Source organism: Tursiops truncatus, chromosome 13 (assembly GCF_011762595.2).
Source record: "Tursiops truncatus isolate mTurTru1 chromosome 13, mTurTru1.mat.Y, whole genome shotgun sequence".
NCBI lineage: Eukaryota > Metazoa > Chordata > Mammalia > Artiodactyla > Delphinidae > Tursiops > Tursiops truncatus.
This window is the reverse complement of record NC_047046.1, coordinates 17,378,046-17,404,685: the sequence shown is the minus strand read 5'-3', so window position 1 is coordinate 17,404,685 and position 26,640 is coordinate 17,378,046. Positions and strand designations below refer to the sequence as shown.

At 50.9% G+C, this 26,640-nt stretch overlaps 1 protein-coding gene and 1 long non-coding RNA gene across 7 annotated transcripts in view; one reads left to right on the top strand and one right to left on the bottom strand.

Moving 5' to 3' along the window:
* Positions 1-25,469, top strand: part of UBE3B (ubiquitin protein ligase E3B) — a 57,001-nt gene extending 31,532 nt beyond the window's left edge. For 3 of the 6 annotated variants that reach the window (XM_033837072.2, XM_019950399.3, XM_019950400.3), the window contains exons 15-28: positions 761-932; positions 2,501-2,619; positions 3,256-3,370; positions 4,142-4,241; positions 8,643-8,762; positions 12,966-13,142; positions 13,268-13,378; positions 15,294-15,431; positions 15,789-15,854; positions 17,699-17,757; positions 20,117-20,299; positions 20,775-20,886; positions 22,317-22,409; positions 23,297-25,469. In XM_033837072.2, the coding sequence (XP_033692963.1) occupies positions 761-932; positions 2,501-2,619; positions 3,256-3,370; positions 4,142-4,241; positions 8,643-8,762; positions 12,966-13,142; positions 13,268-13,378; positions 15,294-15,431; positions 15,789-15,854; positions 17,699-17,757; positions 20,117-20,299; positions 20,775-20,886; positions 22,317-22,409; positions 23,297-23,488 (1,757 nt within the window). In that variant the 3' untranslated portion in view covers positions 23,489-25,469. The other 3 variants (XM_019950401.3, XM_073790208.1, XM_019950403.3) reach the window with 3 other exon arrangements.
* Positions 13,271-14,668, bottom strand: LOC141276152 (uncharacterized). The gene is made up of 2 exons (XR_012325219.1): positions 14,543-14,668; positions 13,271-14,255 (listed from the first exon to the last, which is right to left on the bottom strand). It is a non-coding gene; the product is annotated as an uncharacterized lncRNA (long non-coding RNA).
* Positions 25,470-26,640: the final 1,171 nt, after the last annotated feature.

Here is a 26,640-nt window from a genome sequence, read left to right as displayed (position 1 = left end):
TCTCCCGGGGTCAATTTTTTGTGTAACTCTTCAGAGTATCTCATATTGTCATTCGCTGCTTTCCCATTTTTAACAGAGATAGAATAATAGCAGTAGATGAGAGGAAAGCTTTGCTAAATGTGGATAAGCCTGCAAGATAGTTTAAAGCAGGGGTTGGCAAACTATGGCCCATGGGCCAAGTCCAGCTCACCGCTTGCTTTTGTAATTAAAGTTTTGTTGGGAACACAGCCACGTGCATTTATTTACCTATTGTCTATGGCTGCTTTCATGCTGTGATAGTAGCACATTGAGTAGTTGTGACAGAGACTGGTCCAGACTGAAAACCTAAAAATACTGACTCTCTGGCCCTTTCCAGAAGAAAATTGCTGATCCCTGATTTAAAACATAATCACTGAGTCAGCAGATCTGGGTTCTGTTCTTGGCTCTGACACTTACTGGTTGTGTGATTTGGGGCCAGTTACTCAATCTCTCTGAGCATCAGTGTCCTCCCTTAAAATGGTGATAACATCGGGTTTCCCAAGGTGAAAAGGAAGTATTCAGAATGGTATCTGACACATAGCAAGCACCCGTTAAATATTAGCCTGCTATTATCATTGTTGTTCTCATGGTGATGTTATTCTTCGTGATTGCACCTTCTTTCTCTCAACATGCATTAAATGGTCACTAATAGGTTTAAGTGTTTTGTTTTCCCGAAGGAGAGGAGACATAAGGGACCAGGTGGAGCCCCACCTGAAGCTTGGGTTTCTCTATCCTTTTCCAGGTCTCACTTACCTTGATGACCTGCTGCCCAAACTTTGGGCGTTTATCTGTGAACTGGGGCCCCACGGAGGGTTAAAGCTCTTCTTGGAATGCCTCAACAATGACACTGAAGAGTCTAAGCAGCTCTTGGCCATGCTGATGCTGTTCTGTGACTGTTCCCGGCACCTCATCACGTAGGTTGACTGCTGTGGGGCTGAATTCCTTTCCTAGAATGTGGAGAGACCAAATTACAGTGTCAGCAAGGAAGCATTTGTTAATGTGATTACTGCAAGCATTTGGACCTGTCATTAGAAGAATTAGACAAGACATTTACAAAGTGGGTGGCACTTAGTAGGGATTCAGCAGTTGTTAGTTCCCATCCTTTCAGGAGAGCTGGGTCATTACCACTTATGTGGGCTTTGGGGTCTTCTAGAGCTCGGTTCAAATCACACCTCGGCTGTTTACTCACTGTGCTAGGTAGTTAATTGGAAAATTCCAGAGCCAGTGTGCAGAACCTGGCTCAGCCACTCACTGAGACACCCTGGTCCAGAGGGGAAGGGGCTCCACCTCTCTGGGCCTCAGTTTCCTCATCTATAGATAGGAGTTCATAGCACCTACCTCTTAGCCGTGTGGGAAGGTACAGAAGAGATCAGTGATAGGCATAGTCCCAGGCACCGGCAGCAGTCAGTATGTGTTGGCTGTTATTCTTACAACTGTTGTCAAGCTGACCCTGGGCAAGTTGCTTAACCTCTCTGAGCCTCAGTTTCCTCAACACTGGAATGGAGACAATATTACCAATCTGATAGGGAGTAAATGAGAAAAGGAATGTCAAGTACCTAGTACAGTGCCTGGCACAGTGAGAAATTAACAAATGTTAGTCCCATTCAGTTCCTTTTCTTTAAGCTTATGTGTCTACTTGAGTATTTGGTATTCTTTTAATTCCACTTTTTCCCAAAAGGTTGGTGAAGAATTGTAAGATAGAATGGACCTCAGGAAGTTATATTCGGTCTGGGAGAGATTGGCAGGAGGGGATTAGGGGTATGTAGGTGGCGGATTGGGTATGAGTCATGGAGGGAGGGCCCAGTGAGTAGTTAGAGGGGAGAGCAGGGGTCTTTGGCTGCTGGTGACACCCCCTTAATTGCCTGGTCAAGGGTGACCCAAGAGTGAGTCAGGCTCTAAAGTGAATAGAGCAGTTATAGGAGATTTTCAGATAGAGCTGCATCTTATGGTTCATTTATTCATATATTCTTTCAGACATTTATTCATTCACCCTCAAATACTTATCAAGCACTTACTCAGTGCCCCTAGTGTCTGTTACAGATGCAGAATAAGATTCCACAACTTCCCTCAGTAGACACAGACTCTCAGTCAAGATTCCTTAATAATTCAGACATGAATTCATAAGCAGTGTCACAGTCAGATTCTAAGAAAAGGGTAGAGCAGAACGTGTCGTTTCTTTCCTTTCTCAATTGTATTTTTTAACTTCTTACTATAGACGATTTCAAATAAATAGAAAGTGGAAAGAATAGTATAATGAACCTTCACGTACCTGTCACCAATTTCATTAGTTAGTTATTGACTCATGGCCACTCTTGCTTCATCTATACCTCCACCCACCCTTCCATCATATCCTTTTACCTGTAAATTTTATCTAACAGATAGAGCTTATTTCTTAAAATTATTTTGTCTAGTATGAGGAATAGATCTTTTTTTTCCCCTTCTTTTTAGTGGGAAATTATGAATAATTTTCTGTCTGACTTAGGATCCTTGATGACATTGAAGTTTATGAAGAACAGATTTCATTCAAACTAGAAGAACTGGTCACGATCTCCTCTTTTCTGAATTCCTTTGTGTTTAAGATGATCTGGGATGGAATCGTAGGTAAGGTAAAGATGTCAGCCGTTGTTTAATTGCTGCTACACATGGGAAGTCTAGAGTCTATAACATCAGCTGCTTCTTAGCCTTGTTGTCCATCAAAGTTAATTCAAAATGCACATTTATTCACGTAGTTAGAAGTTTTATTTCTCCACTCTTTATGACCCCTTAAGATAGTAGTGTGGTTATGGAAGTCTTACTCTCCCAGGCATCCTTGAGGATTTACATGTGTGTGTGAAGGATTATTCATGATTAATTTTGCCCTGAAACTCCTTTTGATTCTTTGAGTTGATTTTCATGAAGATAAAACACGTGCCTGGTCCCACTTCAAGTTAGAGTCTACCTCCTGAAGTGTTTCCAGTCGATCAGCACCAAACCCCTTAGATTAAAAGGTCCTTTGTATGACATACAAGTGGGAGGCAGCGCGAGTGATTGTGTCTGAGACATTCCCGGGTCCCACAGGCCCTTAGAATGTACCCAGGGAGCCTTTTAATCCTGTTGATTCCATGTAGCGTTCAGCATGAGGGAGACGAAGAACTGCTGGGCCTCGGGGCTGACGAGAGGAGACTCGGGCTATCCTCCTGTCCCCTCCAGTTCTGAGCAGCTCCGAGACTGTGGCTCTCCTGGTTGTTTTCCCCACAGAGAATGCCAAGGGTGAGACCTTGGAGCTGTTCCAGTCCGTCCACGGGTGGCTGATGGTGCTCTACGAGCGGGACTGCCGGCGGCGCTTCGCCCCCGAGGACCACTGGCTGCGCAAGTGAGCTCGGGGTGGGAAGGGGGTTTACGGAGGCTGGAGTCCCTCTGTCTTGCCGCTGGGACCATTGTGGCCTGATGCTCAGCACTTAAGTTTTAGGGCAGAGAGGACTTGGTCCGTCTTCTTCATCTTGTCCTTTCATCTGCATATGTCCCTATAAAGCACCTGTCAGGACAGGTCACCTCACAGTTGCTTCTGTTAGGACACAGTACGCTGAAGATGATTAGAGCTCAGTGTTGGCAGCCAGAGCTCGCATTGAGCAGATGTTTCACACGCAAACTGGAAAGAAAAGTTCTTTCAGCTGAACTAAGCAACAGGTTATGATCATTAAATGGCAGTTTTTATGAGCAGAATTAGCGGGATAAAAACCACAGCTAGGTTTGTTGGGGGGTCGGGTACGGAAATCCTCTTGCAACAACTAAACATAAGATCATGTCTGCCTTTTTTTAATCAATGACAGATCAACTCTTATGTAACTATTGAAGTTGTGGCACTAGAATAGAGATTAGCAGACTTTTTCTGTAAAGGGCCAGACAGTAGATATTTCAGGCTTTGCAAACCAGACAGTGTCTGTTGCACCTCCTCAACTCAGCCATTGTAGTGCGAAAGCAGCTAGAGACAGTACCTAATGAATGGGTATGACTGTTCCATTAAAATTTTATTTACAAAAATGGGCGGCAGGCTGGATTTGACCCATAGGCTGTAGCTGGCCAGCCCTGCACTAGAGGATGGTTTTCTTGTTCTTTATCCCAAATCCATGTCTTTGTTTTTAAGGGATCTCAAACCTAGCGTGCTCTTCCAGGAACTTGACAAGGACAGAAAACGGGCTCAGCTGATCCTGCAGTACATCCCGCACGTCATTCCTCACAAAAACGTGAGTTGCACTCAGAGCTGGGGTCCTCCCACCAAGTTCCTGACTGTCCATTTTTGTTATCGCAATTATTAGAAATGAATAAAAACGATCATTCAGTAAACACAGATGCTGACTGGCTCCTATGCTGTTGCAGCTGTTATGCCAGGTGCTGGGGGTGCAGAGATTGAAGACAGTGTGAACTGTCCATTTGGCTAGTGTGGGGTGGATGCTATGGGGATGGATGCCGTGGGCACCCAGGGCAGGGGCTCAGGAGAAGACTCCACAGGTAGTCGGACTGTGCTTGCGGGCCCAAGGTGAGAGAGAATGTGGTGCCAAGTGAGAGCCGGGTGGAGTCAAGAAATGAAGCTGAGGAGGTTCGTAGAAGCTGGAGCAGGAAGGGCCTCGTAACCCAAGGGTGGGAGCGTGGATTTTGTCCAGAGCCATTGGAGAGTTTTTAGCTGTGGAGGCACCTGGTCAGAACTCTGCTTTAGAAAATTCCTTCTGGCCATCGCCTGAAGGACTGGCGAGAGGCAGGTGTCATGGCCAACTGGCCTGAACTCGGGTGGGCCCACGGGAGTAGAAAGACAATGACATCAAGAGATTCTGAAGGAGGTAGCACCTCCGGGCCTTGAAGAACGATGGCACTCCGGGGGAAGGAGAGGAGGAATTCGGAGCATGCTCAGGTTTCTGACTTGGGGGCCTGGCTGCTCGAGAGGGCCATTCCCAGAGGTGGGGGCACAGGCAGGAGCGGGACTGGGAAGAGCCGGGAGCAGGCGACGTGTCTGTGGCTCCTCGAGGGTCTGGAGTACAGGAGAAAGGACGGGGCTGGAGGTGGACTCGACATGCGGACGGCTTGCGACCTCCTCAGTGCATTCATGCATGAGGCTGAGGTGGTCAGGGAGCCAGCGGGAGTGAGCAGACCGGGGACGGAGGCCAGAGCCCTGCACGGAGAGAGGAGTGATCAGAGGAAGGAAGAAAACCGGGGTGTGTGGCATACAGAGCCACGGGGCGTGAGAGCCTTGGGAAGGGCCAGGTGCTGCGGCAGGGGCTCCCGGGAGATGAGGGGCGTCCCTGGTGTGTCGTGAGCGCTCCAGAAATGTCTGCTCCTTCGGGGGGAGGCTCCTTAGAACCCACAGGTGCCCTTTCCTTTCTCTCCTGACTTACTTAGTCCTCCTCACTGTTCTCTGGTATTGTCTTGACCTTGATGTCATACTTGTGGCTGCCCTTCTTTACTTCCCCTCAAGCAGCGGTTCACAAACATGTGGCCGTTTAAATTCTTACTGCGCCTGAGAGCAGAGCCTCTCAGAAGGCTTAGACAGAACTAAGCCTCTCATGGAGATGACTTAGTCGCGCGCCCTCTATGTGTGAGCCCCTTCAGCGGCATCCCTGCCCCTGCCTCAGATAGAGGATGCGCAGCTTTGCAAAGCAGGCCATTGCATGGCTTCTGTCTTCCCAGTGGTGGAACATCCTTCCTTGTCTTACACAATCTACTTCCCTGTAACTTCTACCCTTTGGTCCTTGAACAGCCACTAAAAGTGGATGGTGTCATCTTCTGCGGTTTGCTTTCTGGGTGGTCTGTTTTCCAAGGGTGGTGCCCTTCCCTTCTCCAGCCAGTCCTCATTTGAAGTGGGTTCCAGCCCTACACCTCGTGGGTCTAGTCCAGGTTGGTGGAATCTGACTTAAAGTGCGGCTCCTCGCCCCGTTCCTGGGTGTCTGACTTCAGCCCTGGCCCACAGCGTCTACTCTGGAATCTCCACTCTGTGTGTCTGCAGTTAACAAACGGTGCGCTGGGGCACCCCGGTTGCTACAGGATATTTTAATTTTTTGAGGGAAACACAGTGAAATCTGTTGGGCACCGTGTGAAGTACTTGCTTGAGATCACAGCGTCAGCGTTAAATTCTGCTCCATTCTTCTTGATGATGTCCTATTTGCTAAGCTGGGTTTTAAAAAAATGAAATTAAAATATTTTAAATTTCAATTTATGCGTGTTTTTTAAATACAGCTACTAAGTTCTTAGGACATAAACACTTATTAAGTTGTTAGGACTTAACTGTCTACTAAATGGAACTGTTAGGTATTTCTTTTGACCTAAGATTGCAGTAAGAAATATTACTGAGCCGTTAGGGGTGCTGAGAACAGGAAAGTCTGGGAAGCTCTGGGTTTAGCTGACCTGACTTAAGAGTCCAGGCTGTATGGTAATCCTCACCAAGGGCGGGGTGGGGGGCGCTTAAGATCTACGTCATGAAGATTATGAGCCATTCGTCCTTGGCTCATAAATCTATTGCCTCCCTTGGGAAAATAGGGCCCTTCTTCATCTTCTGGCCCCTGTCCTGCTCCTGTGATGGCACCAGCAGGCCTGGGATAGTGTCTGAGGCTTGGCGTGTTTTCTGTGTCTCGGGCTTCCCCTCTCTCTTCACAGCGTGTGTGCTGTTCTCTTCCGGTGACGTTCTTACTGGGGCGTACAGGGGGTGGAAGCCTCTCTCCAGGCCTGCGTTGTCTCTCTCATCTGTTACTGTTATGCCGTCTGCCCTAGACACCGAACCTCTCCCTCATTCTTGATCCCGCCTGAGTGGGTGGCTTATAGTGCCTTTATTGCTTTCCTTAATATTTTTAAAAGTCTCAGCTCTGCCTGGTTCACACATGCAGCACTTCATCCTCTGCACTCTCTTATGTTGCTTTTACATGTTTACGTGCAGTTCATCTCCTGACTGGTACTTAAGGCCTCCCTCCCTCCCTCCCTCCCTCCCTCTCCCTCTCCCTCTCTCTCTCTCTCTCTCTCTCTCTCTCTCTCTCTCTCTCTCTCTCTCTCTCTCTCTCTCTCGCTTTGGCCTAGAAGGCCTAGGGCCACGTGTGGTGGGTAGGGGTGGGTAGTGTGGTGGTGTGTGCATGGGCCCTGGTCCCCCGTGCACCAGCTGTGTGACCTTGCATGACAGTTTCCTCATCTGCAAAGTGGGATGATGATCCTTACTTAGATGTCCACTGTGCTCACTGAGGTCTCCTAGCCCCTTGAGAGCTGGTGAAAGTTACCCCAAACCTTCTTCCCTGCCCCACAGAAATCCAGAGCCCCATCCAGTCTTTCTGCAATTCATGGGAGGCCAGCAATCTTGTGGTCACCTCTGTAGTTCTGCCTCTGTGTCCGCTGTCTCTGCTGCATATAGTATTAACCTTGACAGGAGGCTTATCTTCTGCCTCAAGTTCCACAAGACAGCACCCCTTGTTCAGGTGATCGTGCTAAAGACTTGGGGGTCACGGGAAGCAGTCATTCCACATGGCCCCCCGTGAGTTAAATACCTGTGCTTGTCTCCAGCTCCCCAGCACAGAAGGCAGAGGCGAGAGTCCCCGGCATGTGCATCTCCAGCCACCCTCGCTGTCCTCAGCCCGCGCTCTCCCTTCCGCGTTGCCAAGGAGCCCCGAGAGCTTTTGCTGTTTTTCAGGGCACTTCAGTCCTAGTTTCTAGACTTGTAAACCAGCCACATGGCACCCCTTCACTGACTAGTGCCTCCACTGAGCACATCCCCATCTCAGGAGGGTGTCAGCAGTGGCTTTTGCTGTCACCTTATTTACTTCAGGGAGCTAATAGAATGATCAAATGAAAATGCAGTAGCCTCCCCTCGTGTATAGTTAGCTCTTATTACTACTGTTATTACTAGTGGCTGTTACTACTTGTTACTACTGTTATTACTAGTGGCTGTTATTTTTTGTATTTAACAATGCTCTTGACTTTGGGGAGATTTCCGTTTTTCAGAAAAACAGCTGAGGTTGGAGTTATTCGTTCATTCCGCTGACATGATTTGAGTGCTATTACAGGATGGGGCCAAAGGTCAATGCTCTCCTAAAGGAGCCTGTCAGAATCTTGAGAATGCAAGAGGGTTCTATTTAAATGATACTTGAGAAATATTACTGGTGGGACTGCGATGTGCTTGAGGAGACAGAGGAGGCAGGTAGAAAGGTCAGGGACCTTTATACTGTAGGGTCATTTACACATTTCTGACAGCAAAATATATATATCTTTGAAATGTTTCTGTGTTTTAAATTCATGCTATTGATTTCCTCTAAAGCAGGCATGGCTATATAAAGCACCCTCTGTAATGCGTGCTGCCGCAAGGTTTTTACGGTGGATTATTGACTGAACAAGGAGAATGATTTTTCTCCCAGACTGTTCTTAGCTGGGCTCTGGCTGCAGCCAGACCACTCATTCTGGAACCTTTCCCCTTGGCATGTATTCAGCTATATTTCTAATTCCCAAGAGCATTTGGGGGGAAGTTTACTGTGCTCACAAAACACTTCTAACCTGTAGCACACATCAAAGCATCCCATTCTGGGAGCCTCTCACGTGCTTACATTTCATTAATTTTGTACAGTGTGTTTTAGGGGATCCTCAGTTGTTGACCCCTTTATCGGTCTCACCTTTGCTCATTTCAGAGAGTTCTCCTGTTCCGAAACATGGTGACCAAGGAGAAGGAGAGACTGGGGCTTGTGGAAACCAGCTCTGCCTCCCCTCATGTCACTCACATTACCATCCGCCGGTCCCGGATGTTGGAGGTGAGAAGCCTGTTGCAAAGTGCGCTCTGTAAACCGTAGGGTTTCTAGTGGGTGACCTGTTGCCTCTGAACTGTTCTTATCACTCCTTGATCTAATGACACTGAAGCCAGGGCTGTGGGTGCAGGAAGGGCCTGTTTGTCCTGCCAGCTGCTCTGAGCACTGCTTGATTAAACACGCCCTCAGTTCTGGAGACCCCAGCGCAGCATTTCCCTCCCTTTACCCCACGAGGTGAGAGTGGCCAACACTCTGTGCCTCTGAAATGAGGACAGACACGCTTAGACCTGTGCAGACTCTGTCTGTCCTGGCAGGTGCTTTGCCCAGCCGCCCAGCTGTGAGTGTGGAGGCTGGAGTGCGGGTGTTAATTACTGAGCCATCCTGGGAAATACATCGATCACAGAGCTACACGTTCTTTTTGGACATAAACTTAGGAGCTGCACGTGAAGTGGCCCACCTATGCCAAACCCAGCATCCAGGGTTCCTCCCATGCAGCGACTTTGTGTGACTTTGAAATAGGTGCCTGTCCTCAGGACACTGTCCTCCGTATGTCAGGAAGTTGTCGTGATATGTTGATTTTGCTGGAACAAGACCCTGAACATTGTCATAATAAATGCACGCACCTGCAGCGTCTGCATCGTGCCTGCCACGCGCTCCTCCGGCACTGGGCAGCGTATGTGCGCGTATGGTGACTGAGTCCCGTGTCCCCATTCCCAGGAGCGGCTTGGCTTCGTTGATATGCCCATGCTTGCTCTCTTGCCTTTCATCACACTCCAGCCACAGTTCCTCATCGGCGTGTTCTGCAGCGTAGAACAGTCAGGGGATCCCGGACAGCCCGGGGCCGCATCGCCAGCCACCAGCAAACGGCATTGGCAGCAGCCCTTCCTCCGCACACGTTTTCATTTCTGCCTCGGGGCATTTGTGCTGTGTTTGTCGCTCCTGGAGAACTTGTTTAAGTTCTCTGACCACTGGTGATTGACACTGAAAGCTGCCGGGGAAAGGCAGCAGGTGGTGAACAGATGATTTTGACATTCTCAAAACTAAGGATAAGAACTATAAGTGCCCCCAGGGGCCCTGCCAGTCATGGAGATGAGTAGTGCTCGCTGACAGTGTCTCGGCACGGAGCGTTTTGTTTGCATGCTAAATGAATAGAAATATTCTCCACTTCCACTGCTTGCTCCCGTTTTTCTTGAAGCACAGCCCTTGGACTGACCTCACAAGTGAGTTGATAAATGACAACTGACAACCAGCCTCAGTGTTGGGGCTGGTGGAGAGCACATGCCTCTAAAAGAGGCCACCTGAGTATTGCCTTGTGGAGATTTGGGCTCTATAATGCTCCGGCTTGTTAAGAAAGGACCAAAATTTAGGGTTTTGTGTGAAATCCACAGATCCTTTGTGTTGTGAACTAGTCAGGTTTTGTAAAGTACCTGGAAGGTCAGATAACACCTGTCTGCCTATCAAATTCAACCTGCTGGCCACCAGTTTGCAACCTCTGCTTTGACTCAAAGGAAAAAAGGCCCAGCTGTGTTGTAGGAACTCACTTCGCCAGCACTTCCTTTGTTGGACCCAGATGCACCTTTCCTGTCTCTTAAACTCCTCCATCCCACCGTCCGTCATACCCACTCCCATGTGGCCAGCACAACGGGGAGTCTGGGTGGTGGAAACTGTGGTGTCTCCTGAGAGTGACAGAATCCCCGACACCCTCCTCAAGTGTCACTGGGAGATTTACCAGACACCCGCTTACCCTGGGCCAGCTTGTTTAAACACATCCCTCAGGGACGTCAAAGGAGGGATTTCTGTCTTAGATTTTAGGCAAAGTCCATTTTCCTCTTTATGTTCCATTGGGATAGATCCTGTCATGAAATTGATCACTGGTGTTCGTACTGAATTAGGAAGGAGAGAGGGTCATTGATTCAGTTACCCCAGTTCTCACGATTCAGTGGTTTGGGTATCAGAACTTGAGAGCCCAGTCGCCTTTGCTTGATTAGGACACAAGGGGGCATCAAAAAGCCGATGTTTGACCCATGATATCCTGGGCCTTTATTCTGTCCCCTTGTTTATGGTTTGTACTGAAGGTGAGGCTTGTGTATTAGGCTTCCAGGTGATGGTCCAAAGTCCTGCAGGAAGGCCTCTCCTCACAGGGGTGAACGGGGCCCAGAACACCAGCACTGCAGAACTAGAAGGAGCTGTGGACACACCCTTGCTCATCCCTTTCCCCTCACCCCGTCAAAGGCAGGACTGAGGCCAGAGGAATTCAAGGTCACTCAGGTGTCAGTGACAGAGCTGGGCCTGGAAGCCAGTTCTCCCATTCCCCTTCAGTGTTCTGTGCATCCGCTCTTTGAGATGCAGAAAAGAAGAGGAACGCCCAGTCCCCCTTTCACCTTCCCCTGGGGCACAGATATAGAATTCTCCAGAGAGGGCAGTGGGGTGCAATAGGAAGTATGTCAGAGGAGGTGGGCAGCAAATTCCTCTCTACAGTGTTTCAAGGGGAGGCTAAAGTGGGGCTGACCCAGCAAAACTGAGATTTGAGTCCAGCAAACATTCCTGGAGCACCTGCCATGAGTTTGACCACTTGCTAAGAGCTTTCACATGGACCATCTCGTTTAATCTGCATGACTCTGACACACCTCCTAACACATGCTAAGGTTAGGGAGCCATCATTTTAAAGCAGAATGGAGGAAGTCCTGCAGGCAGGGGCATGTTAGAATTCTCTCCCCGTCCCCACTCAGTGCCAAGATAATTACCTTACATTTAGGCAGAATGGTTGAAATGCTGCAGCAGCTGCCTGGTGACTCCCTGTTTTTCTCTCCTTTTTGTCTAACTTAATGATTTTCATATTTAATGTGCATAAAAAAGTACTTTTCAGGATTGTGCATTCAAAACCGTGCTCTTATTCCTTCAGGTGACTTAGGGGACTTCAGAGGTAGTTTGTTCCCTGCTCACTAACTTTGGAACCTAACTCCTAAATAAGAAGGGTAGCCACCATGGCACAGGCCTTTGCATCAGTAGGTGAGCACAAGGAAAACACGATCGGCAGGAAGGCAGCAAGCGTTCCCCAAAACGGGTCTTGCCATACTGGCCTCATTTGCTTTGTGACAAGGAGCCAGACTGGCAGGTGAGTGGGTGCTGTGGAGATGGCCTGTCTGATGTCAGCAGAGCATCTGAGAGCACTGCACTTGTGCCTGAGGGGAGGAACGTGGGGTGGCCACAGTAGGACATGGCAGCTGATGTGTAACCTGTTCTGTGACAGTATCTGAAGACATCGGTTTGACCCTGGTTATGGGGCCTCTCAGGCTGGGCCAGAGTACTCCCCCCTGGGCCCTGTCGTGTTCTAAGCATGGTTTTTTATAATCACTGCTCTGAAATGAAAGCCTAAGCAGCTTGCCCGTCAGCACCCACCTGCCAGGAATACATTTGAGGACAGGCTCTGGAGCCAGGAAGGCCTCGACAGATCAGAATCAAGAGATAGACCGTGCACGATGATTTAGCAGGAGAGCTCCAGAGTCATGTCCTAGCTTTCTGGACAGCGAGACATACCCAGTGGCTGCGTGTCTCAAGGGAGCTGACCGCAAGCCGGAGGTGCTGAGGCCTCTCTTCCCACCGCTTCTGCCCTCCTCCAGGCCCAGCGGCACTCCTGGCACCCATCTCCCTGCTCCCTGCCATCCCTCTGCTTTGCTTCCAACAGAAAAATCTTCCTAAGACAGAAAGCCAGCCATGTGACTCTCTGCCTAAACTCTTCTGTGGCTCCCCAGCGCCCTCAGGATATAACCTGAATTTTCCAGCATGACTCACAGCCTTTCATGATCTGGGGAAAGGTACCAGGAGTTGAGTGGTGGGGGGCTCCTCTGATTTTTCATCTTACAGCTTTCGTCTTGTCTCAGCGTCTTCCGTCCTGTCTGATGACCGAGAGCTTGTCGTGACTCATCTTGTCTGATCTCTCCATCTCCTTGCTCTGCATCCTCCTGAGGGCAGCCTCCCCTTGCCAAAGAGTGGTAAAGTCACATCCCCAGAATGAGTTTTTCTTTTAACAGGCTGTCGTCTAGAAGCAGGTGAAAACTGCTGGCTCTCGTCATGCACCCGTGCGTCCTGACACATTTAGTAATTACACTGGGAATGCTTCCCACAGAGGAGAGGGAGCTTTGAGGAGGGAGCCCTGAATTATGCAGAGGGCCTTGGCTTCCTAATGGGCGGTAATTCTGCCCTTGGCAGGACGGCTACGAGCAACTTCGGCAGCTCTCCCAGCACGCCATGAAGGGCGTCATCCGCGTGAAGTTTGTCAATGACCTCGGGGTGGACGAGGCAGGGATTGATCAAGACGGTGTTTTCAAGGAGTTCTTAGAAGAGATCATCAAGAGGGTGTTTGACCCAGCGCTCAACCTGTTCAAGGTATTTAAAGGGCACGAGAGCGTGGTTGACGGCAGCCAGATTCGAGGTGACAGATGAGAAGTGAAGGCCTTGCTTGTTGCAAGGCATTTAACTTCCCTGTCCCTACCCGTCCTTTTGCCTTGCAGACGACCAGTGGGGACGAGAGACTCTACCCTTCGCCCACGTCCTACATTCATGAGAATTACCTGCAGCTGTTTGAGTTTGTGGGCAAGATGCTGGGGAAAGCTGTGTATGAGGTAGGCACGTTAAGAACCAGTGAACAGGAATGGAAAATAAAATGTTCTAAGTACTGTGGGCTTCGTATACATGTAAGTGATCAGGTACATAGTGGCAACTGCCTGTCACAAGGATAAAGGTGAGGAGAGAGGGACGGGAACCAGCACCAACCGTGTTCTTGTCAGTGAAGCGGGGATAGTAGAGCTACGTTATTGGGTTGCTGCAGGTGGTAAATGAGGTAATACAGGTAAACATCTCCCACGGTGGCTGGCAGCTGGTCACGGGGGAAGTCGGAGCTGCCATCCTCACTGTTATTAGGAGGAAGGGTGTCTGAGCTTCTGCTCCCGGTGTCATGGGGCCGGGGTGGTGTGGCCTTCTGCAGGCTCTGGGCGAGCCCTCCCAGCTCCTGGTCCCTCTCCCCTGAGAGCCCACCAACTGGCAGGACTGCTTCCAGGTGGCGCTTTACCCCCTGCCCTGAGGATCCTGCTCCCCAGGAAGGAAGTAACGCTCCAGCTTCAGCTCATCAGCAGCCTGTCCCTGTGGCCTCACAGTGGACTCCAGAGCCACAGGAGACCAGTCCCTCCCCAGCCTGCCTCACCCCCAGCGGCCGCCACCTGAGCAGTGCTCGTGTCACACCCATCACAAAGCCCAGGGAGGCCAGGATGCCTTCCAGAGGCAAAGAAGCTATAGCGGGCCAGGCTGAGAGAGGAGGTCATGTGGGGTGAACATACTCTCTAGTCCATCATTCTCTCTGCGTAAACAGCCCCGGTCCACGGCCTCAGCCCTTGCTGTGATGATGTCAGGTGCCCCATGTGAGTCCAAGCACCCTCCAGGCCTCCTCCTGCCCTGGACTGGTTGGGTGGCCTGGGCTCATTCTCTGTGCTTCTGTTTCCACATCTGCAAAATGGAGACAATTTCTCAGTTGATTCCTCTTTTTTACAAACAAAACAAAACGAAAAAAACAAAAAAAAAAAAACCATGAGGCCCTGCCTGGGCATATGCCGTGTTTTTCCTTTGAGCGTGTAGCTGTGATGAGACCCAGGAGAGGCTGGGCCCGCTGAAAAACACCACTTCCTCGCTTTGTAAATGTCCTCCCCCACTTCCTGGGCCTAGTCTCCGTCTCCTCCCTCTCTGGCAATAAGGACCTCCTGGGTCCTGATGAGGAGTGGCCTGTGTTAACTCACTTCACACTCGTCCTCAGGACAGGCCCGTTGTGGGGTTTGATTGGCTCTCCCTTCTCAGTCTCTCCAGCCCGCACACCTCTCTCCACCCAGTACAGTCTGTCTGAAGTTCCTGGCGTTGTGCAAGGGCTTCCGGGCTGTGTCCCTGCCTCCAGGCCACTCCCCACAGGAAGTACCCGTGCGGAGAGCCCTCCCAGGGCTCCCTGCTGCCCTCTGGATAGAAACCAGACTCCAGGAGGCTTATGAGCTCTTCCTGATCTGCCCTGTTTGCCTCCCTGGCCTTCTCGCTCACCCCCTCCTTCACACCCCGTGCTGGGGCCAGACAGACCTGTGTTCCAGCCCTGGAGGGCACCTGTGCGCCTTGTACTAAAGGCCTCCTGCCCAGCTATCCCTTCCTCCTGGAAACTTCCCCCACCTTGTTCGTTTAACCCTTAAAACTGAGGCTCTTCTGGTCCCCGTTTACAGATGATAAAGCCAATGCCCCGTGGTCTAGCAGCAGCGGAGCTGAGGTGCGATCCCTGAGCTGTGCCGCTGCAAAGCCTGGGCCCTTAACCACTATGTGGTAATGTCCCCAGGAGGCGCTCGACTGTGTTTAGGTGGTAGGGATGTATCGCTCTCCAGATTGAAAATTTAGGAAGTCTAGAGATGTCATTGGCGCCCTCGGAGCCCCATCTGCAGCCCGAGCCGCCCTGGATGAGATCACCGAGACGGGCTGCTGGGCAGCAGGTGGCAGCTCCTGTCTCCTCTCTGGCAGGGAATTGTGGTGGACGTGCCCTTTGCATCCTTCTTCCTGAGCCAGCTGCTCGGGCACCACCACAGTGTCTTCTACAGCTCTGTGGATGAACTGCCTTCTCTGGATTCCGAGTTCTATAAAAACCTCACTTCCATTAAGGTCAGTGTGGAAGGCGGCATGGCTTAGCTGAGTGCCGGTGTGAACTCAGCCAAGTGACGCCCCGTGGGGTTCAGCTCTACCCCGTCGTCGTGGGGTGGAGTGGGATTTCCTGCTGTGGTGAAGTGGCACACTCCTTAGCCACTGCAGGGCCTCGTGTCCCTGCCTGAGCACTTCCTCCCGGGACTGATGCTCACAGCCTCCTTCCTCCAGGTGACGAGTGGCCTTTTCCTTTGTTTCAAGTTGTACGGCAGCCACAGTGGTAGCTGCCCAAGCCGATGTCATGGGCGGGGAGTGTTAAAACCTTCAAGGATGTAGCACTCCTTGGCCCCTACATTGTCCCTTTCTCTGTTGCTTTAGCGGTACGATGGGGACATTGCTGACTTGGGCCTGACGCTGTCATATGATGAGGATGTCATGGGTCAGGTAGGTGGGCCTCTGGCTGAACCTTGTTCCCCCTCCCCACTTTGGCTTCCTAAGACCTGCCCTAGTCTGGGTGTTTTCCGCAGGAGACCCACAGACTGGGGCTGTGTCTGTCTGTCTGTCCACCCTTCTCCTCTGCCTCCCCAGCCCCTTTGCCACCCTGCCAGGAGGGAGGGCGCTCCCCTCCCCTTCCCAGCTGACCTGGCCTTGGCCTGCTCGCCACCCAGAGAGCTCCCACCGAGACCCTGCTCTGCTTCCAGGGCACTTTGGGGTCATTTCTGATGGAAGCTGTGACTCCTACTTTGTACACTGCCTTTCGTTACCATGGTGAGGATTAGCTGTTCCAGAGGATCATGACTGAGACATGGGGAAGGAACCACCTGACAGGGTGTGCCTCTAACAGAGCCCTGTCCTTGCTCCTCCTCGGCATGGAGACCAGAGCCGGGAAAAAAGACCCTTGAAGTCGTGGCAGCAGAGGGGCTTCCCCCGGACTTTCTCTGTCCTGATTTCCCTTGCAGGGCTCCCAGTCCCTCCATTTGCATCCCCGGACCCCTGCATGAGCCCCAGTGTGCATGTGGTGTTAGGGCCGCTCTGGAGCTCGTAGTACAGGGCCGACTTCCCAGGGCCTCAGCGAGTTCACTCAGTCTCCCTGAGCCACACTTTCCTTATCTCAACAAATACCATTTGCCGAATTAGTCCTTGCTGGGACCAGTGTCACCAGACGCCCTCTAGACCGCATGCCCTGTCCTCCTCCTGAAGAACCACTGAGCACGCTGGCACGTCAGGGCCCTAAGAAGCCCATGAGAAAGAAACCTGCTGTGGTTGTGTTAACCTCAACCTTCCCCAGCTCATTTGGTCACAGAACTCCTCTTTCAGGGAGGGCACACCACCTCACAGAGAGATTCTCCAGATGGTGGTGCACAGATCAGGAGTTCCCTGCAACCTATTGTGGGAAACACCTGGCTGGGCATTCCTAAGGGCCATCCAGCTTTAACATCCTGCGGCGTCAGCCCCGAGATGTTGATAGCAGTGGGACTAGAGGGCACCGTTACTCCTTTCCAGGTCTCTAGAGTTACAGTATATTATGTTAGTAGAATTTCTATTAAAATTAGCTTTGAAATGATGCATTCTTTGATTTTTAGGCGACCACAGGACTTCTTGAAGTTGAGGAAAGCAGTTGATTCTATAGCGTTTTTGAATCTTTAATCAGAGACTTTAATCTTTAATTTTGAGACTTCTTCCCGACATTCTTAATTTTCTGTCCTGACTATAAAAATAATGCAAACTTCTAACCAAAAATTCAGCTACAATAAAAGCATAAAGGTGAAAGTGGAAACCACCTATAGTGCTGGTGCCTGGAGAGGGCCACTGTTAACATGTGGCCTGAGCCTTTTTAGGTTTTTTCTCCCTGGGCACATATATAATTTTTTGCATACCTTGACTGCTGTTATATAATCTGCTCTTTCCCCCCCACCTTTTCAAGAAATATACTTTTTCATCATATTTTTTAATAGCGCCACTGTATTCCAAGGTATGGTTGTACCAGCATTTATTTATCTGTCCTCCTGTGCTCTTCGTTGCTAACACGTTCCCCTCCACAACACCCCGGGGCCTTAATACACACGTTTGTACGAGGATCAGATGGGAAGGAACCTGTCATATTGATCATGCAGGGCCGGCTTGTTGATATTTAAGCCCTGGCTTTTTGTGAAAATGATTGTTCCCAAACATGTCTCATCTTCCTCTGTTGTTATTATGGATGTCGGCATCAGGCCCTTCCATCTTCAGGAAGCTTTATTTTCTCATTAGAATTCTCTTGAGTAATTGTTCCCCTTCCTCTCCCCCAGCTTGTTTGCCATGAACTGATTCCTGGAGGGAAGACCATTCCTGTTACAAATGAAAACAAGTGAGTATGGCAATTAGATTTTTAAGGTCACCACTTGAAAAGACTTCATTCTGGCTCTCTGGGCTTACTTTGAGAATTTATTAAGATAAATTGAAGTAGAAAGAGGCCATAAACATCATAATGGAATTTACTGGTTACAGTTCATAGGCCGAAATCGTATTAAATTCGATTTGCAAAATAAGAATTGACAATTTATATTTGCAGTAGCACTTCTAAGGTCAGAGGCACCCAGGCTGTGGTGTTCCTAGAAATTTAATGACGGTTCTAGATGCAGACAGATGGGTTCTGAGCCGGTCGGGCACGAAGTCCTGAACCCAGAGGGCACGGAGGTGGAAAGACTCCTTGGAGGGGCTGATCATTTTAGAATGAGGGTGTGTGGCAGTTGTATAAAACACTGTTCTTGAGAAGACACAGTGATGAAGTCAGATGCAGCAGGCAGGTCCTTGGACGTGGGGAGACCCTGAGGCCCAGCAGCTCTTGTCACAGATAACAGGCTTTTAGGAATCTGTCATCAATGGTCCCTCAAAGCAAAGCCCCTGCATGCATGTCTCCACCCAGCCCTGTACTCACCTAGTTAAACGGTAGGACCCGGCTCAAGGGGTAGATATTGGCCCTTTTGTCAGTCTGTCAATCTCCTGCCACTAGGCTCAGCTGAGCATCTGAACTGTTAATCTGAGCATCACTCTCTTCAGTGACAAGCGAGAGCTTAGTCCTACCCGGTGAGTCATTTGGATCAGATGCACCTCACAGCCCAGTGTCCCCAAGCATCGTGTCCCTCTCGGGTCGGATCAGTCAGTCCACGCACTCGGGGAGCTTTTATTTAGACTGTCAGAATAGTCGGGAGAGCAGACCCAATTCTCATCATGATTGAAATACACCCATTTTGACTCTTGGCCACGGGGCCTTAGAGTGACAGAAAGTACAGGGGCCACAGGGTGGGTGGAAGCTGCCTGGGGGTGTCAGAGAGCAGGGTGGGCCCTGAGCCTGCCCACCGTGTGCCTGTAATCATCCCTTCAGAGGATTTCACATGAGAATGCATGTAAAGTACCTTCCAGGATGTCTGGCTCAAAGGAGGCCCTTAATAAATGAGAGCAGTGATCTCACCATCATCAGATATGTTACCCTCGGATGGGCCCTGTTTTGCCAGGCATGGCACGGGGACGATGGTAGGAGCCGTATGTACAGCAGCCAGTGGAGGTGGGTTGATACAGCCTGGGTTGGAGTGAGGTTTCTGTCCTGCCTGGAAACCTACGTGGAAAGTCATTTCACTAACTCTTACGTGTTCTTAGCATAAAACCCCAGTGTAAGGGCAAGGACGTTCAGTCCTGCAGACTCTTAACAGACATCACCAGGACCTGCTCCTGCAGAGATACTTGAGCTTGCACTTCCTGGGTGTTCGATGGGAAAGTCTCCGAGGCTCCCTCCCTCTTTTGGTAAAATGGAACAGTATTAGTCACCTGCTTCAACGAGTACATGAAAGAAATAGCAGTGATAGAAAAAAATCATATTTAAGTATATCAGTGTGCAAGCTTGCCACTGGAAGCTTTTTTTAAATAGGCATATTTTCCAGGTCAGTAACTCAGATCTGAGCATCGTGGGGTAAAACAGATTTATTTGGACTGTACTAATTTGGAATTTTGAGAGTTGCACCTGGGCTGGACTCACATTCTTTCATCTGAATAAATGGTTTGCTAAGAAATCAGCAATGCTGGCAAGCCTGTGAAAAGGGATTTCACCTGGGCAGAAGCATTGCACTGTGCTGTGCAGCTGCAGATGAACTGCTTGTGTCGGTGAAAGCAGACCTGGAAGACCGGCTGCTGGGAACCGTTGTTAGTGCTCCAACTTCCTCATTAAGCCTAATCATCAGCCAGCTGCGTGTGGTTAAAACTTTCCGCAGCCTTACCTTCTCATGGCCTAGACTCCTTGTCCAGTCTAGCAAGGTTTTGGTTGAAGTTTCAACATGAAACAGTTTTTCTCTGGAGGACTGAACAGTATCTTAATTGGTTTATGTCCAAAAGGATGAAGTTAAATAAAAGTCTCTTTGTCCAAAGAAGGGCCCTCTCCTTAGCTGGAGATGCCTCACTTTGATTCTTGACAGTGAGGTTACCCCAACGTCTGACCCACTGGCTTTCCCGAGGAGTGCATGAGGTGACGCCCTTGACACTAACGCTTTCACAGTGGCACACCGTGGGCCGTTCAGGAGGGCTGTCATCCTCATCGCCGTTGTTCTGGTGAAGTGCTCTGGTGCTATTTGTGTTTTTGTAAAATGGTTCAGAACTGACTGGACTCATCTTTCAGCGCATCAGCAACTGCCCACCCTGTCCTGTTAATTTCCGTTGTTTTCCCTTGTTGGCAACAGAATTAGCTACATCCATCTGATGGCCCACTTTCGAATGCACACTCAAATCAAGAACCAGACAGCTGCCCTCATTAGTGGATTCCGTTCCATCATCAAACCTGAGTGGACCCGGATGTTCTCGACCCCTGAGCTACAGCGACTCATCTCCGGGGACAATGCTGAGATCGATCTGGAAGATTTAAAGTAAGGAGTGAGTGCAGGGGCAAGGTTGAAATTCTTAGGCCTCCAAGAAAGCAAGCTGCTCCTTTTTTGGGTTCCTTTTGGAGAGCTTTCGGGGTCCTGTCTCCAGATGGACTCCTCTTCCCTGATCTCTGGGTGAGTTGCTTTGGAAGAAAAGCTCAAGCCCTTGTCTGCCTGGAGACTGAGAAGCAGAAGCAGAGCTTGAGGCCCGTGGGGCTCTCCAAAGTCCTAGGAAACAGTGGTGCAGGGTCTCCTGTCAGCTTCTGCTGGGAAACAACAGGGCCTACAATGCAACGCTCCACCCACTGAGCTTCCGGAACCTGGGGTTACTAAGGCACGAACTTCTGGCTTAACAGAAGTTTGTCGTCACCCAGGCTGTCCAGAGTTTGCTGTGCGGCTTGTCTAAATTCCATGCCTGCCTTTGTCTGTAAGCGCCCATCAGAATGTGTGGTTGAGCCCTTGTCTGCATTGTTTTCAGGAAGCACACAGTGTACTACGGTGGTTTCCATGGAAGTCACAGGGTCATTATCTGGCTCTGGGATATCCTGGCCTCTGACTTCACGCCCGACGAGAGAGCCATGTTTCTGAAGGTATTTCATATGTTATCTATACGTGCAGGGGGCCAATTCCAGAAGTTGATTCTCAAGAGAACCAGTTTTTCCAACAGGGCCTCTTGTAGGCATAACAATCTCTGCCAACCTGTTGAGCTGCTTACCCCCCTCTCCTAGAAAGAGGAAAGCCGGTCTCTCCTAACCACGTGGTCGGTGCCCCTCACAGCAGGCATATTTATGTCTCTGGGTGGCCTGTCACCACACCTGCAGTTCCTTGCCCTGTGCCTGCCCTTTTCTGTGGCTGCAGACAGCCCCAGAGCCAGGGGGAAGCCACAGAACTGTTGTACAGGAGAGAATGTGACTGTACTTTCTTTAAATATAGTGATAGCAGAGCCCCAAGGTTCTCCCTGCCCTCCAATCCTCCTCCTGTCCCAGGAGACTGACCACCCCTCCCTCCCTGGACCAGCTCTGGCTGGCAGCGGGCAGCAGGCCTGATCAGCCTGAACTGGGAGGGGCATAGACTCACCTGCGTCTGTTTCCTCACCCTTCAAACGGGTCGAGTCACACAGCACCTGTGGTATGATTAGCTGAGCTCGGGTTCACAGAGGACACAGCACGGTGTGGAAATGCTTCTAAGTAGGATCCGCTGCTGCGTTCTTTATGGTGGAAAATACAGGATATTAGGATAGTAATATATCTTGTCAATACTTCTTGTAAAAACCGTTTCTGAAGCATGACACATAAACTTTTTGGATCGTCTCAGGAATCTCACTACCATTCATGACATTGTTTAAATGGTAATATTTATTTTAAGACCTAAACACTCAGCCTGACACAGAGTTTTGAAGCACAGCTTGGTGTTGTAAGTAGCAGGTCCCTAGATCCCCTGGAGAAGGGAGAGCGTTGGGCTAATGTTGAACTAAAGAAAGCAAACGGTTTCTTAGGATTTCCCTGTGCAGGTTAAGCACTTGGATTTCCAGGTGGGTAGATGCCTCTGTCCAGGCAGGACTAGTCATTTTGGGAAATGACACAGGAGCTACCATCTGGAAAATGCAAGGAATTCCAAGAGTGTAGCAAGGAAGCGAGACTGGCTGCCCACAGGCCCCATTTGGGGCATCCAGTACCTTGGTCTGCCTTCAGCCCCGCTGGCTCCTGAGGCCTGGTTTTTGTTAGCGTGCTGAGAGGAGATTAGGAACCAAGCTCACAGGGGCTGCCCGGCAACCCAGCAGGCCCGCGTGCACATCCTCTGCGTGGCGAAGAAGCCAAGCGGCAAGGCAGGTGCAGAGCGAGCACTCACGCTTGGTGGTGTGCTGCGTGCCCCTGGCCTCGGCCCTCAGCTCAGGCCTCCCCCTGACACGCTTAGCGGGCCCCCTGGCTCCTCCCTCTCCGGTGCTCTTGTCGAGTGGTCTCTCCCTGAGGGCGGCGTCAGCCAGGCCCACTCTGACTCCCGGCCCTGCTTTGTGTTGCAGTTTGTGACCAGCTGCTCCAGGCCCCCGCTCCTGGGATTTGCCTACCTCAAGCCTCCCTTCTCCATCCGCTGTGTGGAAGTGTCGGATGATCAGGTACCGCTGCTGGGGAAGAGCCGGCCCCTCTTGGTGAGGTCTGCTGCACCTACCGGGTGGGGCGCTTGCCCAGTCGTATCCACAGGGCGGGCAGCCAGCCTCCTTGGCCGGGTGAGGAGGTGTCGCGGTTCTCGGGCCAGGAGCACAGGTGGGCCACTTTGGGGCCTCAGCTCTCCTGGAGGTCCCTTCCTCGTTACTCCCTCAGGGAAGAATACCTGCGGGGCATTTTTCGTAGCTGCTGGTACAGGTCTGAGCAGCAGTGTGGGAGAGGGGTTGGAACGTAGGCTCAGGAATTGGACAAGCGCAGGCTTCAACTCCTCCACCTGCCGGCTGTGCACACCTGGGTACGCGGCCTCGTTCCCTCCTCTGCAGAGGGAGAGTGGACGCCCTAGGGGTTATCATGTTCTGTGTGCCACAAGCCTGACCCACAGTGGGTGCTCAGATGGTAGCCGTTGTTATAAGTTTCTCATCCCCACAAAAACCCAGTGGCCTCTTGAGTGTAGCTGCCTTCCACGATGCCACCGCCCTCACGCTGATCCCTCCTCTTAGGTGACACTAGACGACCCTCAGCCACCTTACTTAAGGAAGGCTGCCCCAAGTTACGGTCTGTCGCAGGCCGCAGCGCTGGCAAGGTCAGGAAGGAGTTTGTTACCATAACGTTTTTACAGTGTTCCGGCTCTTTGCACATTGGTTTACCGATGGTTAGCAGTTAAACCAGAGGTCCTGTTTCCAACTGCTGCTTCATGCAGGCTTCCGCCGTGCAGGACCCCAGGAGCCAGGCTTGCTTCTGTGCACCCACCTCTCCAGGCTGGTTGTCCTCCGCAGGGGGCCGGTCCAGCCCTCTCCCCAGGCGGCCCCCAACCTGAGGCTGTGGGATGTGCTTGCAGGACACTGGCGACACCCTGGGCAGCGTCCTGCGTGGCTTCTTTACCATCCGCAAGCGGGAGCCAGGTGGCCGCCTGCCCACCTCCTCCACCTGCTTCAACCTGCTCAAGCTGCCCAACTACAGCAAGAAGAGCGTCCTGCGGGAGAAGCTGCGCTACGCCATCAGCATGAACACGGGCTTCGAGCTCTCCTAGCTCCCAGCCAGCCTCAGCCCCAAGAGGCGGCGTTCCCCTGGGAGCACGACTGACGCGCCAGGGCACGGTGGCCCCCAGACCCTCTCTATAGCCATAAGACGTCCCCTGTGGCCTCAAGAACTTTGGATGCACGTGACAAAGCTACCCAGCACTCTCCAGGTGACACTAACAGGAAGGGGGTGTTGAAAATAAACCTCCAGATTCCGCCAGCATTGGTCCTTCTTTCCTACTTTACAGCGGCCTGAAGCCGAGGCCTGTGATGGCAGTGGGGCTTCTCTTTTTGTTAATTTGGTCTTTTCGTGAGTTTCTGTTCCTTAACTTTCTGAGCGAGCCATGCATGAACAAGTCCCAGGAACACCAAGGCTCCGGAGTGGTTTTCAGGGCGTGGGCCTGAATGCATGAAGCCGACCTAACGTGAGATGCGTCCCTTCAGTTTCTGAAAACTCTTTACTCAGGTAAGGCCTCGCCAAGCCTCTATGCACCCTGCAGAGTCTCAGCCTCCGTCCCGTCCGCAGCAGCCTCTCTCCAGATAGCCAGGCCCACCTGCCCCCGGGCAGCAGAGGTGCCTGCCGGTGAGACCACGGAGCACTGGAAGCTCAGGGTGCTGCTCCCACCTCAGAGCCACGAGTTCCACTCGGCGGCGGTCCTCTGCCCATTCTCACCTCAGATGCTCCGGGTCCTCAGCAGCCGGGCTGCCAGGGAGCCCCTTCTGGCTTGCTCCCGTCTTGGGCACTCACGTTGGCATCCCGGGTTTGGGAGAAAAAACCCGTCGTTCCTTAAGAGCAGCTCCGTTTCCAGAAGGCGCTAGCTGTTACTCGAAGCCTGCTGATTCCTGGGGAGGGCGGCTGCCTTTCCCCTGCTTGTTGGCCACACTTGTCGTCTAGTGAGGAACAAACACCAGCTGAAGATACCTGTCCCATCTGGGCAGTGGCTTTACTCTGTAGATTGTAAAAGTCCCAAGAAACTTGGGTCTTGTTTCCCGTCCTTCCTCAGCACTGGGAACCCGGGAGCCCTTTGCACTGACGGAGGCTCATGAGGCTGAGGAGACTTACGGGCCCTCCGGGTTTTTTGGTTTGGGGTTTTTCACTTTGTTTTCTCTTCCAACCCATTGCACTCTTCTGCCGTCATTCTTCACCTTTATCACGAGAACTGTACTCTAGATCCAGGGAATTGAGGCAGAAGCCATGTTATTGTTCTGTGTGGACAGCCACCCACCTCGCCCACGTCACCACACTCCCGGTGCATCCCCACCAGCCAGATTGAAGCCAGACTAGAGGCCAGGAGCCGGCAGAGGACTCACAGCTCTCTTCCACATAGCAAAACACCTTCCAGAAAGAACCTTCATGTTGGTGGCAAAGCGGGCAGGACCTGTCTCCATGGCCTCCGGCAGAGGGTTTCAGCCAGGTGCCGGCATCCTGCCCAGGCTCACGTTTGGCCATGTTAGAGCCCCAGGCTTCTACAAAACAGAGCACGTGTTTTACCTTGATGGGGAGACGGCAAGGAATTTAAAGACAGATAGGAATTTATTACTCTTATTAAGATTTGTCAGTAATCTCCAATTCTGTGGACTTGCCACTATCTTTAAACACTTGATTCCTTGGGAAATTCCTTTTAAATGTGCATGTTGTGCTCTGGGCAGGTGGGTACATTTATGCTGGTGCCTAAAAGATTGTCACCCTGCACTAAGAGGTTTGATTCTTATTTCCTAGGGGTCTGCCAGTGTGGGATGCAGAGAGAGTGGGTTCCTAAGCACCAGCATCGACTTTGTTCTTCTGACGAGGGGGGGTAGTTTGTCATTTCATTTAACTTCAACAGCTGGAAGTATTGCACTATCTGAAACCCTGAGTCTGTGCTTTTCTAGGTGGTGTTCACAGACACCTCGATGGCTCTTGATGGCTCTGAAAAGTTGTGGGGTGGAGCTTGTTTTCATAGATAGCTTCGGATTAAAACAACAAAAGCTTTATTAAATTTGTACTCAGCACACAGTGGCTTTGTTCTGCTTTTTATGTCGGGAAGGAGCACTTTGCATCCGAGTGCCTGGAGAGCTCAGGATGGGGCATCTGGGGCTTAAAGGGCGTGCAGGCTTCCACAGCGGGAAGAAGACACAGAGGATGATGCAGCAGACAGCCGAGGCTCACTGCCTCACCAGGGTCAACAGTGCTGGACAGTGTGTCACCTTTCAGGTAAAGCTAAAGCCCCCTTAGGCACCCTGCATGCTCCCCATCCTTCTCACGCATTTCCCAGAGGCAGCCACCACCCTGGATTACATGCCTTCCACGGTAACGTAAAATGGTGACAGGTGTTTATTGAAAAAAATCCAGATAATTCAGAAGTGCTCAAAGTAAGATTTTCCAGCTAATCTGGGTGTATTCGGCTTTCCTCCATTACTGAGGGTCGCATTTGCAGGACACGCCAGCCCTGTCTCTTCCTGTTACACAAGACCAGGTTTACACCCAGCAGAAAGCCCATCTCAACCCTGCCAGTCTTTCCAGCTCCTCCCGTGAGTTCTTGCTGCCTCCCCTGGCCTGGGGGCACCTGAGGATCTGAGCATCAGGAGAGAGGTCTTGAAAGCCTGCCAGTTGGGCCACCTGGGCTCCCAAGAGCAATTCGCATATGCCAGGCTCCCTCCCACAGAGCATTTATATCCTGCAAAGGAAAAACATTCTGCAGAGTCCCCCAAATCCATCAGTGGCCTCCAGTGTGGGACACACCCACCTAAAAAACTAAAGCCTTATCCTGTGATATTTTGGCTTTTAATTACAAGTTAGTACTGCAAACAGAAAGTTTGTCTTTATAACTAGGGAAAACAAGTGGGGTGTTTTCCATTACTATTAAAATGAGGACAATTCAATACACTGATAGAACTTGCAGGTGCCTAAGAATATTTAGGTGGAACGCAGTTGGAGGAACACAGGTCAGCACTGTTTCTGACTCCAGCAAAGCCATCAGCCTATGTTTGTGCTGCTGATGTAGCCGATACACGCTGCTAACTGTGAGAGGTACAGACAGGCGGGTTGTCTCTAAAGCCTGGCTAACGTGTAGACCCAGGGCCCCCCTTAGGCTGAAGTCTTATTTCCTGGAAATGTCTTAAATTGATAAGAGCTGGTGGAGAACTGTGGAAAGTGTTCATTCTGTGTCTTTTCCAAGAAACA